Source organism: Perca flavescens, chromosome 14 (assembly GCF_004354835.1).
Source record: "Perca flavescens isolate YP-PL-M2 chromosome 14, PFLA_1.0, whole genome shotgun sequence".
Lineage (NCBI taxonomy): Eukaryota > Metazoa > Chordata > Actinopteri > Perciformes > Percidae > Perca > Perca flavescens.
The window spans coordinates 21,151,480-21,171,313 of NC_041344.1; the positions used below are offsets into that span (position 1 = coordinate 21,151,480).

Below are 19,834 nucleotides of genomic sequence, written 5' to 3' on the forward strand. Positions count from 1 at the left end.
ATACCGAAACAGCACACATTGTACTTGTTGTATTTTTCTTTTACAGAAGTGTCAAGCTTCGATAGATGTCACGAATACTAGCTTTTTAACAACTCAAGCTATTGCGCGTGTGGAACAAATACATCTGTGAGATAAAAAATACAAAAAAGTAGAACCATAAAGTTTTAGGCTGCTTAACGGTACCAAAGACGGAAGTAGAAGGGAGGGAAACCACTTGCTGCATGGGTCTTTTCTGTGCTATCTTTTCTCTCGGCTCCCGTTTTGTGTGTTGGGGGGATGGGGCCGTGCCGAGGATGAGAGACTCCAAATATTTACCACTTGGCTAACTAAATATCTTTATTTCCGAACTGAGCTTCCTCTCTCGCTCTTGTATATACAACTTTTCGACTACGCATGAGTTAAAGTGGAATTTGTCCAAAATAAAGTGGAGTATCTGTACGTCCACGACACGCTTAAAAACTCGACAAAATGTATTCCTCTGCTGGAGGTAAGTGGTGCAGCTAACATTAGCATCGGCTAAGTGATGCAGCTAGCAAGAATTAACACACTAGTTGCAGCATTTAGCTGCTATATTGCTGAAACACAGTCTCGACTTCTGTCATTTGCCTTACTATTATTATTGTTATTATAAAACTCAACAAATGCTTTGATCAAGAACATGTCGTCCCAGTCTTAAGTGGAGGCATTAGTAGTAGAGGCAAGCTTAGCTAGCTAGCGTGCAACAACAAGAAGCTGCTGTTAGCCAAGTTAGCTTCAACGGTGCCTCGTTTTCTGAACTTGTTGTTACTTAGCATCCCGGTGTAATTTTACGACGTGGGATCGATTGGCGTATATATTTCTTGTTAAATCATACAAGTATAAACACGGTGATCTTTGTTATGACTGTCTCGCAGTTTAACACTAAGTACAGAGTTAAAGCAATATTTAGCGGCCGACCATGCTATCTAATCTCATCACCAATTTTAGCTATGGTTAGCTAACAGTATGCAACTTAAATTTGGTTAATGTAGTTATGTTGCATCGTTTATGTCCACGATAAAAAAAAAAAACATTCTCGACGCCATCATATTGCTCTGTCAATGTACCACGGACTTTGTGACATTGAACATATAAGGGGATGACGAGAAGTAGGCATATGAAGTTTGACTGAGGCTAGGTAACGTTACAGTTATAGTTTAAGCAGTTCAGAATCGGAATGAGATTTATTGCCAGTAAATTTTCACTTGCATGGAATTTGCCTTGGATGTATTTGTGTTGGATGCACACAATAAACCTATGTAAACGGAATAAACAATAGAGCAAAGTACTGCAACAGTTAAAGACATAAATATAGAATAGAAATATTACAATGCAACTTTATGTAAAATACACTATAAGAAATAAATACATTTAACTCTTATTTAGCAGTTAGACTAACTATGTTAGAATATTGCAGCTTTTACTATATAAGGGTTTCTCTCTGTCGTTGGGTTTTTATCCTGAGGAATAAACAATCAGTATATTTCTCTTGAATTTATTAATTGCTTTAGGGTTTGTTTTCTATGCTGCTGGATGGAGCTCTGTTTTCTTTTAATTTTAATTAATTTTTGCGTGTAGGATCAGGCTATTTCCAGGAGAATGGGTGGCTTCAGCAGAGTTAGATTGCCAGCTTGCTTGATTCCTTCTGTGTGCATATTGATAAGAGTTTGGAAAAGTCGCCCTTGATTGTGGACGATGGTGTTGTGGAAGCGATAAGAGAGCAAGACATACTGAAATGAAGCAAGTGTTTTCAATGGAAATGTACGAGTACAGATGAATAGCACAATGTACTTTGCCTCTTTTTGCCACTTGCTACATAAGTAAATTGTTTGTGTTCACTTGTTAAGCTGTAAACCTCGATTTCTATCATGTTTTAATTGACTCAAATGTATGTTTTTACCACTCTATTTAAGTATATAAGTACAGTGTGTATCAGAAAGTGGATTTTTAAGCATTCATCATTACATGTTATATTTATCATCTGTAGTCACCGAGATGCAAGAGGGACCCCGTTCCTCTGGATCAACCGGCTCTGGTAAGCTTCTCCCATATTTGTGCGTTCAAGCCTTAAACTGGTCCCATCATTGGTGTCCAGTGTAAGTTGCAACATCTGGCATTTTTACATTGTTCAAACATTACAGTATGTAGGCTACTCATCTGAAGTACAATTTAACCTTCTGACTGAATAAAGGAATTGTCCTGGAAATTGGACACGCAATTTGGTGCTGTAGGTGATATTTTCAAGAAAACAATGTCTTTCTAAATAGTCAAGTTCCTCTAAATGCACCTTATTTTGTGCTCTGAATGGCAATGCATTTTTACACAATAAAGGTTAGTCAATAATAGTCACCATATGTTACTAGGTTTTATGGGTGTTATTCTGTTTGAATGAACAGAGCTGGAGCACAAAGATAAGGCACTGAGGGCAATTAAGTGTGCCCTGACAGTCTTACTGTTATACCTGAAGTTGCAGATATGGAGCTTCTTGGTTCAGTGATGAAAGCCTAGTGTATTTTCTCCAGGATAATACAAGAATGGATGACACCTCAAAGAATCTAAACAAACTTCTGATTTGGAGCTGGGAAGGTCCAAATACTTAACCTGACTCCGCCAGATGGATTGCTTCGCATTTGCTCGGCATATCCATCTGGGAACTTTCCGTTGGAGAACTTTTGGGAAGGGGTGGAAATACTGGTTAGCTGATTGGATGAACCATCTGTTTATCACCTATGTTGGTGATAGATGGGCCAAATCAATCAGATCCACGAAGCGTATGAAAATACAACCACAAGCCCGCCCCTGCTGCTGCAGGCAATGCATAGCTCGTTAGCTCAGCATACAAGCAACATGTCGGTAAAGGAGATTTGCCGTTTGTGTAACGAGAATTTAGGAATAAAAGGCACCATTTCAGGTTGCCGGACCATATTCCAAAAGAAGGATCCAAGAGAAAAAAAGCATTAGCGAGCGGCTAACAGAATTAGGGCTACCGCTGTCTGAAAATACTGGTTAGCTGATTGGATAAACCATCTGTCTATCACCACCTAACCCACCTCAAAACCAACGCTGATTGGCCCGGTCGTTTGGCTAACGGCTCCAAATTTTCTCTGCCTCAAGATGCCAGACTGATCTGCGAGTGGAAAACTGGAGCTCGCGAGATCAGGACGGTCTCACGAGGCTACCAAATACTCACATAGCTCATTGATGCCAGCCAACTCACAAGTAGGGCTGGGCGATATATCGATATCGTGATATGAGACTAGATATCGTCTTAGATTTTGGATATTGTGATATGACATAAGTGTCTTTTCCTGGTTTTAAAGGCTACATTACAGTAAAGTGATGTCATTTTCGGAACTTGGCCTCTTTTATTTTATAGGCTGTTTTTATTTAAGATTTTTTTTTTATTTAAATGTGCACCTTATGGAGCTTTGATTTAAAAAAAAAAAAAAAAAAAAAAAAAAAAAAAAGTTACTCCTGTTGTTATACAGTATTTATGTTTACATTATATTGTTATTTGAACAGCTGAGCATTTAAATCATGAACAAGGTGAAGAAACCTGTTTATTATTTATTCATTTGATTTTGCCACTGTTCACTGAAATAGCCGGTTTCTATGAAACTACTTGTGACATGTCATACTTGACTTTGACTGAACTGCTCTCGCTTTGCGGAAAAAAATATCGGGATGTATATCGATATTCAGCCAAAATATATCGGGATATGACTTTTGGTCCATATCACCCAGCCCTACTCACAAGCTCGATAGTCACTGTCCGGAGACTGAGCCGACGACCTCCCGGTCACACACTTGCTTCTCTAACCTTTAGGCCACCACAGCCTACTAGTTGACATGGCTGAACAGGATGTGCAGAATTAGTTGAGAGATGTCACACACAGCTCTTGGATTGTTTTTGCTACAGGGAACCATTAAAAAGAAAACCTTTTACATCTCTAATTTGGCATTGTCATTCCTTTGGTAATGTGTTAATATCAAAACTGTTTAACTGGAGAAAAACAAATTTATTTTTCATTATGACCAGTTGAAAAACGCACAATACTTATTTTTGCTATTTGTAAGTGATACTGTAGTTATTTATGTGCACATACCTCTTGTGTGTGTGTGTATAATAAATATATATATATATATATATATATATATATGTATATATATATATATATATATATATATATGTGTGTATATATGTATATACAGTATGTATGTATGTATGTATGTATGTATATATATATATATATATATTTCTTTTTTTTTTATTTATATTGGGTGAAAACATACTAATTGGGCCTTGATGGAAATGTTTGATGTCTGTCTAATTAGAGATGTTCCGATACCAGTATCGGTATCGGCTCCGATACTGCCTAAAACGCTGGTATCGGGAAGTACTGGAGTTTATGCACCGATCCGATACCACGTAATAAAGCCCTAAAGAAAATCTACATTATAGCAGTTTATTTATGTTCTTTTTCCGTTATAACTGACTGTCAAACTGGAGAATAAAAGAAAGTTCTGGGGCATTCATTGTTTGTGTTTGTTCATGTTTCACAAAGAGTTTAACCTGAGCCAGACCGACAACAAAGATAGAAATCATATCACATCCATACAGGGATAGTAGTATACAGCTGTTAAAACATAATGAAATATATGACACTCTGGTATCGGATCGGTACTCGGTATCGGCCGATACGCAAGTTCAGGTATCTGTATCGGGAAGCAAAAAAGTGGTATCTGGCCATCTCTATGTCTAATGTGATCCTAATAAAGCAATTTGCACCTTTCCAACTTTTGACCCCCCTGTTGTAGACCCGCCATCCTCCCCAGTGCCAGAATATGTGTTCAAGCCACCATCACGGCCGGACTTTGGCACCATGGGCAGGACAATCAAGCTCCAGGCCAACTTCTTCGAGATGGAAATCCCCAAACTGGAGGTCTACCATTATGACATTGACATCAAGCCTGAGAAATGCCCCAGGAGGGTCAACCGGTATGTATATACTTCATTCTTCAGCCTTTGGCATGTGGTAGATCAGTTGTTGGAATATAATTTATCGGTTTCATTTTGTTCTCAGTGAAATTGTGGAGCACATGGTCCAGCACTTTAAAACACAAATCTTTGGTGATCGAAAGCCAGTATATGACGGGAGGAAGAATCTCTACACTGCCATGCCCTTGCCCATAGGCAGAGACAAAGTATGCATTATTCAGAACAACTTGCAACAATAAAATCTCCACTTTGTAAGAATTTGCTTAAAAATTTGTTAAAAAATGTTAGTCTTAAAATATCAAAGCGGTGCCTCTTGTCTTTTTCATTTCTTGCCCATCTCCCACACAGGTGGAGCTTGAGGTAACCATTCCTGGTGAAGGCAAGGACCGCAGCTTCAAAGTTTCCATCAAGTGGATGTCCTGCGTTAGCCTGCAAGCGCTACACGAGGCACTATCAGGGCGGCTACCCAGCGTCCCCTTTGAGACTGTCCAAGCCTTGGATGTGGTCATGAGACATTTGCCCTCTATGAGGTGGGTTTATTATTGAACAATTATTCATTTATTATGATTATCCCATATTTGTTGTAAAAAAAAAAAAAAGTATAAATGAATGGCTAACCTTATGCCTGTTGTAGTCAAATGACTACAGTGGATGTTTTAGCACTAATTACAAATGAGATGTACTTTAATTTGTATCTGACTATCCTTCTAAAGCTTTCAATATGCTGTGAGGTGCAGACCTGCAGAGTCCATTGAAATAAGTGAAAATCTGGTCGCACAATATGAGTAATTACCCAGTTGTATTCAAATACAGAAACCAAATTAATGTACCACTGGGATGAAGGCTTTCTAACTGAAAGGTAGAGAGTTAAGACTTCTGTTTAATTGTATTCTTTATTAAGGGTTTGTTATCTTAACCAGTTTGTTGAATAACTTGTGTTTTTTAGAACATGTTAATCAAGTTTTACGACTGACTGTCCTGTTACAGGTATACCCCGGTGGGCCGCTCTTTCTTCACTCCCTCAGAGGGATGTTCGAACCCCCTCGGTGGTGGCAGAGAGGTGTGGTTTGGCTTTCACCAGTCTGTCAGGCCTTCCCTTTGGAAAATGATGCTCAACATTGATGGTAACTTTCCTGCTGATTGCAAACAAGTTGTATAAAGTAAAGTTGTTTCTATGAATCTTACCTGTGTGCTTGTTTTGTTTGCAGTTTCTGCCACTGCATTCTACAAAGCCCAGCCCGTAATTGAGTTCATGTGTGAGGTCTTAGATTTCAAAAGCATTGAAGAACAACAGAAGCCCTTAACAGACTCTCAACGAGTGAAATTTACAAAGGAAATCAAAGGTAAGTTAAGCTCAGCAGCTGAACTCATTAGATTTTTGGAAGTCAAAGCTCACAAAAAGCGTTTTTTGTCATAACTCAAGAATTTCTACGCCAATTATGACAACATTTCACACAAATGTCTAATAGAATACAACAATGAAGTGATGACATTTAATATCCAAAAGGTCAACATCATATTTTTTTCAGCAAAATCCCTTTTCTGGCATAATTAAAGGCCATAGCTCTGGAACAGAAGATTCTGACCATATTTCACATTTGGTCGGATTCTCTATATGTGACACTAATCTTGGGTGCCCACCTTGAAACTGTAGTGCTTGTACAGATCGTGTGTGTGTGTGTGTGTGTGTGTGTGTGAGATCCATGTTTTGCCAAAAATACAGTTAATAGCTTTTTATTAAATTGCTTCAAAGTCTACACTACATAATATATGAACCTGGACAGAAATGGATTTAAACTGCAACTTCACTGGTTGGCGTGGGCATACTACCACAAGGCGGTAACTCTAGGTTTTTTTCCAGTAAGGAGTTGTGACCTATGTCTTTTGTCACAGGCCATTAAAAATTAGCTTTTATTTTAGTTTTTGGTTATTTTTGTAATCGTGTTATCCTTCATCGGGATTCCTCCTTCCAGGCCTGAAGGTGGAGATCACTCACTGTGGGCAGATGAAGAGGAAGTACAGAGTGTGCAACGTGACCAGAAGACCAGCCAGCCACCAAACGTAGGAAAGCTCTTCTATACCATCATGTTGTCGATAAATTTGTCAGATTATATGAAAAAAAAGAATTGCTGTATTTTTCTTCCTCTTAATTTTCTGCTGTGTGCTTCCCCTTAGGTTCCCCCTGCAGCAGGAGAACGGCCAAACTATTGAATGCACAGTAGCACAGTACTTCAAAGACAAGTACAAGCTCATTCTGAGATACCCTCACCTTCCGTGTCTACAGGTGGGACAGGAGCAGAAGCACACCTACCTACCTCTAGAGGTAAGCATCACTACCCCCTGTACTTATTTATTTAACTTAAATAGGGTACTTTTTGAAAAAGTACCCTATTTAATATTGATTTTCCCTCTAAACCTGTTTTGTGTGTGTTTCTACAGGTGTGTAACATAGTGGCAGGACAGCGCTGCATAAAAAAGCTGACAGACAATCAGACCTCCACTATGATTCGTGCCACAGCCCGATCAGCTCCAGACCGCCAGGACGAGATTAGTAAATTGGTAAGTTGTTGTGAGATAAAGGTTGACTGAATGCACAGTATTGCCACTGTCACGAACACAATGGTCCAATATTCAGTCAAGAAAATTTGTAGCAGCAAAGGAAAAGAACAGAAATGGTTCCAAAACATATAAAGATTCGGTGGCTAGGCGTCCTGTTTGCTTGACTGATTTTCAAAAATAGGCTTTAGTTGACTGCTTTGGTGAGATAAGAAAAAGTTTCTGCCCGTGTTGCCAAGTTTTTCAGTTTGATGCCAAGCACAGGCTTGGCGGTGTTTGCTGATCGGCTACTGGAGTAGAAGGTTCATGACCTCGGTCATACTTGGCTCGTACTATAGTTTTCAGCCATCATATTGTAGATTTGCGTACGGTATACTGTATACTGCGTGTGGATTCACGCCAACACTGCCACAGCAACACATTGAGATTTCTGCTTAGAAAGTTAGGCTAATTTGAACTAAGGATTAGTGATATTAATTGAATTTTTTATATGAATGATTTTAGTGCGAAGCTATATACATTTTATATGAAAGGGCTTTTATATAACATGACTACAGTTGAAGAAATCCAAACTGAAATCTTAACTTGGTTAAGTTTGCAGGAATTCAGATGACATTTACATTTAATCAACTGCTGTTTTTTTCATTTTTATTTTTATTTATTATAGATGAGAAGTGCCAATTTCAACACTGACCCTTATGTTCGTGAATTTGGAGTGATGGTGAGGGATGAGATGACAGAAGTGAATGGCCGTGTCCTTCAAGCACCTTCCATTCTGTATGGAGGCAGGGTATGTTGATCACCAGTTTGGATGTATTGATAGTTTTTTTTTTTTTTTTTTTTTTTTTTGCATGTAGCTACAACTCAAATGAATTGATCTGTATTGGAATGACTTCATATTGTGTACTGTGACAAGCACTTATAAGGCTGCTGTCATTACAAATTGCAGAACAAAGCAATAGCCACACCAATCCAGGGAGTATGGGACATGAGGAACAAACAGTTCCACACTGGCATTGAGATCAAAGTGTGGGCCATCGCCTGCTTTGCGCCACAGAGGCAGTGCACTGAACTCCTGCTTAAGTAAGTGAGATACATAAAGTGCATGTATTTAATGTCATTATGTACATGTGCTTCTTGAGCAGACATAAACGTCCCATTGTATCTGGGTTTTGTCTTCTTTTTTTTTTTTTTAAGATACATTGTGGTTTCATTTATTTGTTTGTTTGACAGGGACAATGCACATTAATTAACCGCAAAGCAACTGTAAATGAGCCAGAGTTAGCTCAACAGGCTAGTTTTTATCAGAGTAAACCATGTCCTTAATTTTCCACATGCAGTATTGTTAAGCTAAAAGAAGCATTTAAGTAGTTGGATTTATTGATTTTTGAACACTCAAGTCAAGGTAGCTCAGGGGGCTCACAACTGGACTTGGACTTGTTCTTTCTTTGATGTTTGTCTATTACTTTCTCTTGCAACCTAAACCTCTAAATCTAACTGAATTGTGAATAAACAACTTCCTAATCTGTCTCAGAGCATTCACAGATCAGCTGAGGAAGATCTCTAGGGATGCAGGCATGCCCATCCAGGGTCAGCCTTGCTTCTGTAAGTACGCCCAGGGAGCGGACAGTGTGGAGCCCATGTTCAGGCACCTGAAGTACACCTACCAGGGCCTCCAGTTGGTGGTCGTCATCCTACCGGGGAAGACGCCCGTCTACGGTGAGGGATCCACTCATGCAGTCTGTTCCTGCATGATTTATATTCCTGCAACAGAGATAAGATACATGCAGGACTTTTTGTCAAGTCAAATCCTGACTGACTTCTTTCAAACTGCAAACATCTTGCTGATTCCACAGGTTAAAGTTTTCTATCGCTTATTTCTAATGATTATTTTGCTAGAGTTATGGATCACTGTTCTTCACAAGTATTTATCTATTTGTAGAGATCAAATTGACTTTTAGAGATCAAATTGACTTTAATAATAATGCTATGACAGCATGCAATTAAGGTTGGATAGTTTTAGTTGTCATGCTAACTGACATCACAAACTCCTGATGTTTATACTAAAGTTTTTGCAGCTGCAAGGCATTGCTTAAAACAAAACACTTTTCCAAATCTGTGCGGATTTGTGTGATTAAGGAGAGAGAAGGTTATATTTGAAGCTCCGGTAGTTGGTCTCAAACTGAGCAAACAACATGCTTCTATTTCTGCTTTTGGGAAATAACCACAAGGAAATACAGTCCAAATAAAGCTACATTCTTCCTATCTGCTTTGTTTAATTAATTGATATATATTAATGGTCCTGATGTGTGTTGCAGCTGAGGTAAAACGTGTTGGGGACACGGTACTTGGCATGGCCACACAGTGTGTGCAGGTGAAGAATGTTCAAAAGACAACACCTCAGACCCTCTCCAACCTCTGTCTGAAGATCAATGTCAAGCTGGGCGGTGTCAATAACATCCTCCTCCCGCAGGGCAGGTTAGTGAAGATACTAATAATAAAATCCTGAAATGAATCAATTAGTATATCTTTGTAATGTGACACCTATCAACTTTTATCCACATTTTGAAAATATATTTTTTTGTGCTAAATTTCAATTGTGTCTACACTCTGCATTCTTGTTCCAGGCCATTGGTTTTCCAGCAGCCAGTGATCTTCCTTGGTGCAGATGTGACTCATCCGCCTGCAGGAGATGGAAAAAAGCCTTCCATCGCTGCTGTAAGTAACAACACAACATGCCCATCTACCCTTTACAAAATAGTTAAAGTTGTTCTCCTTAAGATTTAAGTTAAGTTGTTTCTAGTGGCAGCTTTGGCTTTAAGATGTAATTGCAGGCAGGTGTCGACTGTGTGTCGTCTGTAGATTGGCAGCTTTAACTTGCGCGATGCCTTCACATGCCCCAGTCCACACATAACAGTTAAGTCTATGAGCTCGCTAAGAGCGACTACATCTATCAAGATACAGGCCGTGTGGGGACACGCGCAGCCGTGGAGATGATAGAGCTGGGGAGGCAGCTAACGTGGCTGACGGTGCTAACACGGTCAACAATGCTGCTAGCGGGGTTACTCACAGAGGCTATCAGGGAGGTGCGATGTTTTCCACAGTGAAGCCGTATTGACTGCATTTGCACGGTTGACCATATTAGCACGGTTAACCACGTAGCGATAGCATTCAATGTGACACAAACGCCCTACTACCCACTAGCTACATTTACGTTTCACTTGTCCATGCACAAAAGTCACTTGTCCGGGTAAAGAGTCATCATTTTATAAAAAAAAATTGTTTTGCTAATGAAGAATTCGAACAAACCGTTGAAAGCATCCAAACACTATCAGCATTAATACAATTTAGTTGAAACAGTAGAAACAAACGTGTCCCAACAATAGATTTCCCATTCAACAAGAAAAAAGGATCTCCAGACTTCATAGTACAAAGTAATATGTTGCACGCCGGTGTGCAGAAGTTAATATATTGAGATTCTAAGTCAGTATTTTAAAGTTTGTCATTACTTTCAGATTCCCAGTCAATATTCTAAGTTACTAAGTCAATATATTGAGATACTAAGTCAATACTTTGAGATGTTGAGTCAATTTATTAAGATTGTAAGTCAATAGTTTAAATGTTCTCATTGGTTTGAGATTCTTAGTCAATATTCTGAGTTACTAAATCAGTATATTGAGATACTAAGTCAATATTTTGGGATAAGTCAATATATTGAGATACTAAGTCAATATTTTAAGATAAGTCAATATATTGAGATACTAAGTCAATATATTGAGATTCTAAAGCAATATTTTACATTTTCTCATTACTTTGAGATTCTTAGTTTATATTCTGAGATACTAAGTCAATATTTTGACCAGACGTAGTGGTGACTTAAACTTGAACTTATACTATATCTAAAATAATTTTGTAGACATAACAATGGATTTTGCCACTTAATGTTGGTGTTAACAAATTTTTTTTTTTTATACAATTTCACTAATTTCTACCAGCAGAGGCTGATTTAGAGATCCTTTAAAAGCTGTAGCTACTTTACATAAGGATTATTACCTGATATTTAATCAGCATGTTATTTATTTATTTGTTTCAAAAAGGAGCACAAAAAAACGACATTATAGAAAGGCAAAAACGACCTCTGGATGGGAAAAGGGTATTTTACAACAGCTTTGAATGCAGCACGAGTATGGCGAGGCCAATTTCAAGTGAACGCAACAATTGTGTTTTTCCAACAACAGCAGCTACAACGTCATGCGTTCCATCCATCCATCCATCTATCCATCTTCGTCCGCTTATCCGGTGTCGGGTCGCGGGGGGAGCAGCTCCAGTGAAATACAGTCACACTTTTACACCGTTTAGCTGTCAGCATTTTAACCGTGTTTACTCTAGCTGCTAGTTAACCGTAGGTTAACTTTACCTGCTGCCAAGTGTAATGTTAACTAACGTGACATGCGGCGATGTTTAGGTTCCCTTGTCCGTTTTCGGAGCATCAGAGAGAAGCGCTGGCATTTCAGTGGCACCAAAATCTGCGTTGCAATTCGGTCCGGTAGATAACGGTCATTAAGGCACCGGTGCCGTATTAGCACCGGGTCTCTTGTTTTCTGTCAACGATGTGGCGAGGAGGTAACGTTAAGGCGGAGTTAGCAAGCTAACATTAGCTAACTAACACCGGCAGGTTCGCCGTGCTTTCATGCTGCATTGCTTACAGAGAGCGAGCTGAACAGCGGGCTGGGTCTAAAGTTGGCAGCCCGCTGACCGACTACCGCTGGGTCAGCTGCCCGGGATTGTGGGGGGAAAAATGTATTGTTTCAAATCGGTAACCTAGACGTAATGAGTGGCACATAACGTGAACTAACATGGCATTTTATTTTGTTTGAGTTTTAACTTGTCCAGTGGGACAAGTAAATTTCTCTTCCACTTGCCCTACAAAAAATCCACTTGTCCCGGACAAGCGGACAAGCCTTAATGTCGAGCCCTGCTATCTATCTATCTATCTCTCTATCTCTCTATCTATTTCTCTCTCATCAATCACATTTATTGGGTGGAGGGGGACTTTAAAGCTTCTTTCAAGTAATTGTTTTGATTTTATGGCAGAACCAGTTATTGTGTGGCTGAGCTGCAGCAGAAAACCCCATAAGTCAATCCTTTCATTTGATACTAAATGATATTTCCTTTTCAGGTTGTTGGTAGTATGGATGCCCATCCCAGCAGATACTGTGCCACAGTGCGGGTGCAGCAGCACCGTCAGGACATCATCCAGGACTTGGCCACCATGGTGAGGGAGCTGCTTATCCAATTCTACAAGTCCACCCGCTTCAAGCCCACCAGAATCATCTACTACCGCGATGGCATCTCTGAGGGCCAATTCAACCAGGTGATACACATATCAGGGATGATGCAGAATAAACTATCAATATAAGTAAAATATTGACAAGTATGTTTCGGCACTAGTAGGGATGCACAGATTCAAATTTTTCATTCTCGATACCCATACCTGGGCTTTAGGAATCAGCTGATACAGATTACTGATCCGATGCCAATAAGCTGTATGCCTCCCAGTGTGGGTGGAACTGGAATCATTCTTTTATGTGTAAGGCAACATCATTATGAGGTGCACCTGAATGCACCATGAGTTTACTAGTGGGTCACCTGAACGCGCCAAGAGGTTAACAAGTGGCGCCTGAACGCACCATGCAGTCCCCTCCACCTGCTTTACCGTTCATTGTTTGTTTAGGCAGTGGCCATGTTAGCTGCACGCTACCGTCCTGTAAGCTACGCTTTTTTTTTCTTCAGATAAGCGCATGTATGCAGGAGTGGAGAGAACAAAAATCACAATATAGACATGAACATAGAATTGAATTGAATACATCGGCCCTATTGCACCAAAACCTGATCCAGCTATTTGGGTCAGTATCAACCCCATATCAGTATCCGATCAGTGCATTCCTAGACGCTAGTACCAGTACAAGAAAAAAATGTACTTAGCAGAGCTTAATGTTAATTCCTGTGTTTGTGTCTATATATATATTTTTATTTTTTTTATTTTTTTATTATTATTTTTATATATTTTTTTTTATATATATATTTATTTTTATATATATATTTTTTTATTATATATATATATATATATATATATATATATATATATATATATATATATATATATATATATATATATATATACTCATACATATACATGTACATAAATCTAACCTTTTACATGTTAATTTTTAATATCTTTTGAGATGCAGGTCCTTCAGCATGAACTGCTGGCGATCCGCGAGGCCTGCATAAAACTAGAGAAGGACTACCAGCCTGGTATCACTTTTGTGGTCGTGCAGAAGAGACACCACACGAGACTGTTCTGTATGGACAGAAATGAGAGGGTCAGTATTGTGTTATTGGTAGAAGTGGGAGTTTTGTCAGTTTTCTAGCAAACCTAACTAAAAAGATGAAGGAGCGCACACACATTTCTCAAACCATTGTTTTAGTACTTAGTTGCGGTTACCTTGTAAACGTGAACCAGCAGTAGAAAAATATGTTCATCCAATGTTCCTATATTGGGAAAACTAGGTAATCATAACTAATTTGGTGACACTAGCGTACACCAGCATTCAAACCTGTTCTTGGAAATGGCATTCACATATCTGGAAATTGACTTTTCTATAATCATTTAAAAAAGAAGTTGTGTATAGGTCAAAATCTTGTGGTTCATGTTTGCTTCCCACCAAATTTAAGTTTGTTGTCCAAACCTGTAAGACAACCATCTAACTCACTAATGCATTTTTGTATGATTTTTATTTTATTTCTTATTATTTTACAGGTTGGGAAGAGTGGCAACATTCCGGCAGGCACCACAGTGGACACCAAAATCACTCACCCATCAGAATTTGACTTCTACCTTTGCAGTCACGCTGGCATTCAGGTAAGTTCTGATCCAGAAATTGAGCTAAAAAGTGAAACTGTGCCTGTGAATTATTTTAGGAAAGGAATTAAAGTTTAAGGTCAGATTTAATGGATTTTTAATTTACATGAAAAACAAATGGATCATCCGCCAAATTAGCCAATTGCATAAGACTGTTGATAGTGTAGGCAGTGTTTCTCCTCGTGGACAGAAAAGCAACACCTGTCGTCCATGATCACACCTTGCAGGGTACCAGCAGGCCGTCTCATTACCATGTGCTCTGGGACGACAACCACTTCTCTTCAGATGAACTGCAGGTCCTAACGTACCAGCTATGCCACACCTATGTACGCTGCACCCGATCAGTTTCCATCCCAGCACCAGCTTACTATGCCCATTTGGTGGCATTCCGGGCTCGCTATCATTTGGTGGACAAAGAGCACGACAGGTAAGTTCCAAATTGCATACTTTTTCTTTTCACTTTTCATACAAACTGTAGCTGCCCTTCGAAGTATGTACTGTTGCATGCAGTATTCACACAATTGAGACATACTAATTATTCATAACATTGCACCTTGAACATTGACCTTCTTGCTCAAATATCCTGCACAAAGAATTGTGGGTCCGAATAGCCAGAAAAGCATGCTGGCCTGCGTACTACAAAATCCGACTGGATGCAATAGGACATCCTGGAATTTTTGGCATGCTACATTTGACACGCTATGTATTGGGGCATACGCAATCTTTTTTTGGCATACTAAACAATATGGTTGTATGGTATTAGCCATTTCCTGTGTTTGCCACCTTTTAGTATTCTGGTAAACCGAAACTAATGACAGTTTTCACACTTGTGTAATTACAACTTTTTATTTTTTATTTTGCTGTTTCAGTGCCGAGGGCAGTCATACATCAGGCCAGAGTAATGGGCGTGACCAACAAGCCTTGGCCAAGGCCGTTCAGATCCACCAGGACACCCTGCGCACCATGTACTTTGCCTGAGAGCACACAACCCCAGGTTGCCATGGGTGAGAGACCCCACTGACGGAACACACTACCCCTCGCTGTCTTACTGTCAGCTGTGGATAGCATCACAGTGGTTTCACATAGTGATCTCCCTACCTAACATACCTGTCCAGTTACCCATATGTCTTCAATTGTACTTCAGCCCCTGACCCACCCAAATCAAGCCAGCTATTAGACTGTAAGATGCAAAGGCATCCCTCTTTCATGGGGTTTGAGCGGGAAGAGGTTTTATTTACATCTTGTGCATTAGTGTGCGTTTGTATTTGTTGTAGGGAAATATGTTTCAAAGTATGAAAGGAAAACGAAAAGTTTGTACACTGATAGAAGAAATCTACAATTTCTAAACTAGTGGGCAGTATCATTATACATTGGGGTGATTTATAATTTAGAAGAAGCCGTTTACCCTCCTGTTTTTTATTGTATGTTAGGGTCTTGGTGCTTGAAGGGAGAAGGATCACATTCATCAAAATATAAGGGGGCCTGTTCACTGTTTATATGCCTAAAGATTTGCTCCTCTGACAAATATTATTTATCAGCCAATCAAAGCAAAGTGCACTGACCAAAATGGGTACTTCAATCAGGAATTTGAGGGTTGTGTGATTTCACATAGGGCACTATGTGATGAAAAGTGCCATTTGAGACCACCTTTCTGTTGTCATTTCTGTGTAAAACTATGAATTATTAGTCCCACGTCTGCTGGGTTTTCAGTATTTGTCCTTGATTTTATGCCAAATCTGGTGACAAATAACCAAAGGATTCTTTGCATCAGATTTGTTGTCAACCCTTGAACCAACACTTAGTTTATTCTGGATGAGGGCTTTTAGTGTTCAGATAGAGATTGAAACAACAGCAGCTGTATCCTCTTTTGCCTCTTGTGTTACCCTATTCCCATGCTAAGACATGGTGTATTGGGACCGGTTCCCAACAAGGACACCTTTCTAATGTAGTCTGAGCCATGTTGATAAAAGATCAACATAGAGGGGAACTTAACAAAATCCTTTTTTTTTTTTTTTTTTTTTTTTAATGTTCCCTTTGGTTTTTATAGTCTAATTTAATTTGAATCAGTTTTGTAATGAATATGCATGTAGCTGACTCATGTTTAGACACTTAGGCATTTGTAATAATTGTTTATTTCTTCCTTTTTAAACATTAACCCTACTTCTATGTTTTAATGTAAATAGCAGCAGGATAGTGTTTTCGGCGGTGTCTTTGTCAGAGCAGGATATTTGTGTGGCATCTTGATATCCAGCCATTCGGTACAGTGGAGTGAAAGCTGCAACGTTTTAGAGTTTGACTGATTTGAAATTCCCTAAAAAAAAAAAAATATATATATATATATATATATATATATATATATATATATATATATATATATATATATATATATATATAATGTGTGTGTGTATATATATATATATAGTGTTTGCTCTATGAATTGGGAGCAGTTGTTGCACAAACGCTTGAGTTTTATGCAAATTACTTTTTGTGAGTCTTTATACTATATAATAATGTTGGTAATAAGGTATATTTTGAATAAGCTTTCAGTGGAGGCTGCTGAAAATATTAGCATTTTTTTAAATGACTGGCCCACATGTAGTCTAAATTAACACTGTCTATTTGTATACAGATTTTAAATGCAATTATTCTCTTGCCTTCTAAGACTTACTGTCTTACTACCAGTAATTCTAGACATTTCCTAACATCCCATCTAAGTTCTACTACTAAGTTAAGCTGGCGAATGTTCTTATAGTCTTGATTGGAGGCGAGTAGTGTATATTTTCTAACTATGCATCATTTTTAACCTAGAGATTTAGCAGTGGGGCATCTCACATACATTTGGTCATTTATAGAGGTAGATAATCAGGGCTTTTTGTTGTTTTTTTTAGCATGTTGCATTTAGTAGTGTTTCTTAGTGCTTATCAGCGTCTTCATGCCTTTCTAATGGGATGAAGCATTTGTGGTCATTTGTAACATTGTAGTTTTTATAGCCTGAAAATTCGATGTATCCTTTAACACAATATTTCTTAGCCAGACAAGATTACTGACTTTTACATGATTAGTATTCAAAACACATGGAAGCACAAAAGGACATCCTGATTCTAGGTGCTAGAAGTTTTCACTGTAAATCACCTTAAATCCTCACTGGACTGGTCAATGAGGCTTTTTAACTTGTATGCTTAAAAAAAAAAAAAAAAAAATAATAGAAGATCCTTCGTCATTTTGAGGATCTTTTCTCTCCCTTCGACGACCTCTGTGCGTTACCCTTTTTAGCCATTATCTGTAAAGCAACTAGAAATCCGACTGACTGTGTTTGTGGGGCATTCTGAAAATCATGTACTTGATATTTACTGTTAAGATGTCAATATTGTTCCTATCGGTGCTGGTCTCACAACATGTAAATTTGGATGCACTTTTGATAGCAGAACGTTGGTAGGACTTCAGATGTGTGTTCCTCAATCGAAGCAGGAGGCTCGGCCATATTGCGTGACACTGGTGTAATTGTATGGAAATGGCTGTGTGTTCTACCTCTCGTTACCTGTTTAAGTGTTATGGTAACATCACACTGCTGGCCATTTCTGTATAATTACCCCTGCTATCTATCTAATTGGCATTGTTTGAGTCTTGCATTGACAGTAGAGGTTTTTAAACGCTTAGTGTGCATGATGGTGAAAGCGCTTTCTCAGTTTATGTTGTGATATTTTATTTTATATTTTACTCAAACTGATAAGAGAGAATGTTTGTTTGTTTTTTTTGTTTTTTTTCTTTTAGGGGTTTTGAGCATTGAGCTGTATGACCAAATTCTTGAAGTGTGTTTGTTTTCACACACAGCTTTCCCTTCTTTCTTTCCTTTTTATTCTATGCACCAGTGAAATGACAGACTTTTCACACCGTGATTTTTCCACCTCAGCAGTATAACAACAAATGCAAAGCCCACATCAGCTATGATCATTGCATATCCTGGAGTTGGAGAAATTGTAAACGCACCCTAGTGGTGCTGTTAGACTGTTAGAGTTGCTTGCAAACCTAAAACAATAGAGAGCGTACCTCATCAGCCTGAAAAAAAGTCGCGCACGTATTGAAATCCATGTGAGAATGTTTTGTACAGTGTTTGATTCAGGAAGTCCTTTGATCAATTACATTTTATCAGTTAAATTTCATCACAGAACATTATGTAATTTGTCATCAAATGCCATAATTCATTTTTTATTCAAGTACAAATGTGATCTTCCGTTGGGTTTTATGGAGACTGATGTCAGGTGGAACCCCATCGTTTGGAAATTTGAGTGTCATATTGTTTGGAAAGTGGGACGCGTCTAAATGATAGCGTGCTGAAATTCAGAACATTAAAGCGTGATTTATGGTTCTGCGTCGGCTCCATGCAGAGCTTTCGCTGTAGCCTACGTAAGTTGTGTGTGTGTGTAAGAGCGAGGGAGAAGTGAGAGTGTGTGTGTGTGTGTGTGTGTGTGTGTGTGTGTGTGTGTGTGTGTGTGTGTGTGTAGAGCGAGGGAGAAGTGAGAGTTTGACGGTGATTAGCTTCATAGTGAGAGTAACAAAGTGTCTCCCCTGTGCTTTCTGACCACGGTGAAATCTATGGCAGGAGAAGTTAACCCTCTCCTTGATTTCACATTGTTTACGGAGAAGGAGAACCAGGAAATTACTAGGGGGAAATGCAGCACTGCCAAGACACGACGTGCGTCGCCCGCAATGTGTTACATTTTTCGAGAGGTGCACATCAGGCGACGGCGTAGAGTCCGACGTAGGTCCGTGTCTCCACGTACCAACATACGTAAGTATAAATCATGCTTAGGTTGTCTTTTGGGGGAGATGGCTTTGTGCTTGTTGTTACTGCTCCTTTCTTGTTTTACATGACCTATACCAGCACCTTAAAGTAGATCAGAACGGCATTGCTTTTCCTGTAGATAAAACTCAAACATTTGACAATGTTATTTTTGCACTAAACAAGAATGGGCTTTTGTAGCTGTTAGCATTAAGAGCATTTATCAGATGGCAGACTGGCAGGTTTTTTTTTTTTTTTTTTTTTTTTTTAGAAAGGAGCAGTTGACATTGGTGGCTTTTCAAAAATACAAGAGAGCACAGCCAACAGGCTTAAGAGCCTCTGTGTTCGGCACTTGCCATTCAGAAAGCCGCACCTGCCGATCAAGCGGGATTCTACCCAGCTAACCAGCATTCAGCATGTCGTCCTTGTGAAATATCCTAATGCCTTTTTTAAATGTTAACGAAAGAGTGAAACTTGTAGATGCGTAGGTGGATTGCCTTTGTACAGTGATGGGGAGAACGGTGCTTTATGCAAAACAAACTGACAGGTGTTGAAA

The 19,834-nt window shown here is 39.0% G+C and overlaps 1 protein-coding gene across 1 annotated transcript; it reads left to right on the plus strand.

Moving 5' to 3' along the window:
- The first annotated feature begins 269 nt into the window (after positions 1-269).
- On the plus strand, positions 270-16,526 carry ago2 (argonaute RISC catalytic component 2). The gene is made up of 20 exons (XM_028597211.1): positions 270-487; positions 2,006-2,053; positions 4,837-5,017; positions 5,103-5,223; positions 5,366-5,547; positions 6,005-6,141; positions 6,226-6,360; positions 6,991-7,078; positions 7,193-7,340; positions 7,457-7,576; positions 8,241-8,363; positions 8,523-8,656; positions 9,108-9,292; positions 9,892-10,051; positions 10,201-10,291; positions 12,753-12,947; positions 13,825-13,959; positions 14,397-14,498; positions 14,726-14,925; positions 15,368-16,526. The coding sequence occupies exons 1-20, from the start codon at positions 469-471 to the stop codon at positions 15,474-15,476; spliced, it is 2,613 nt and encodes an 870-aa protein (XP_028453012.1). The 5' UTR covers positions 270-468; the 3' UTR covers positions 15,477-16,526.
- The last annotated feature ends 3,308 nt before the right edge of the window (positions 16,527-19,834 follow it).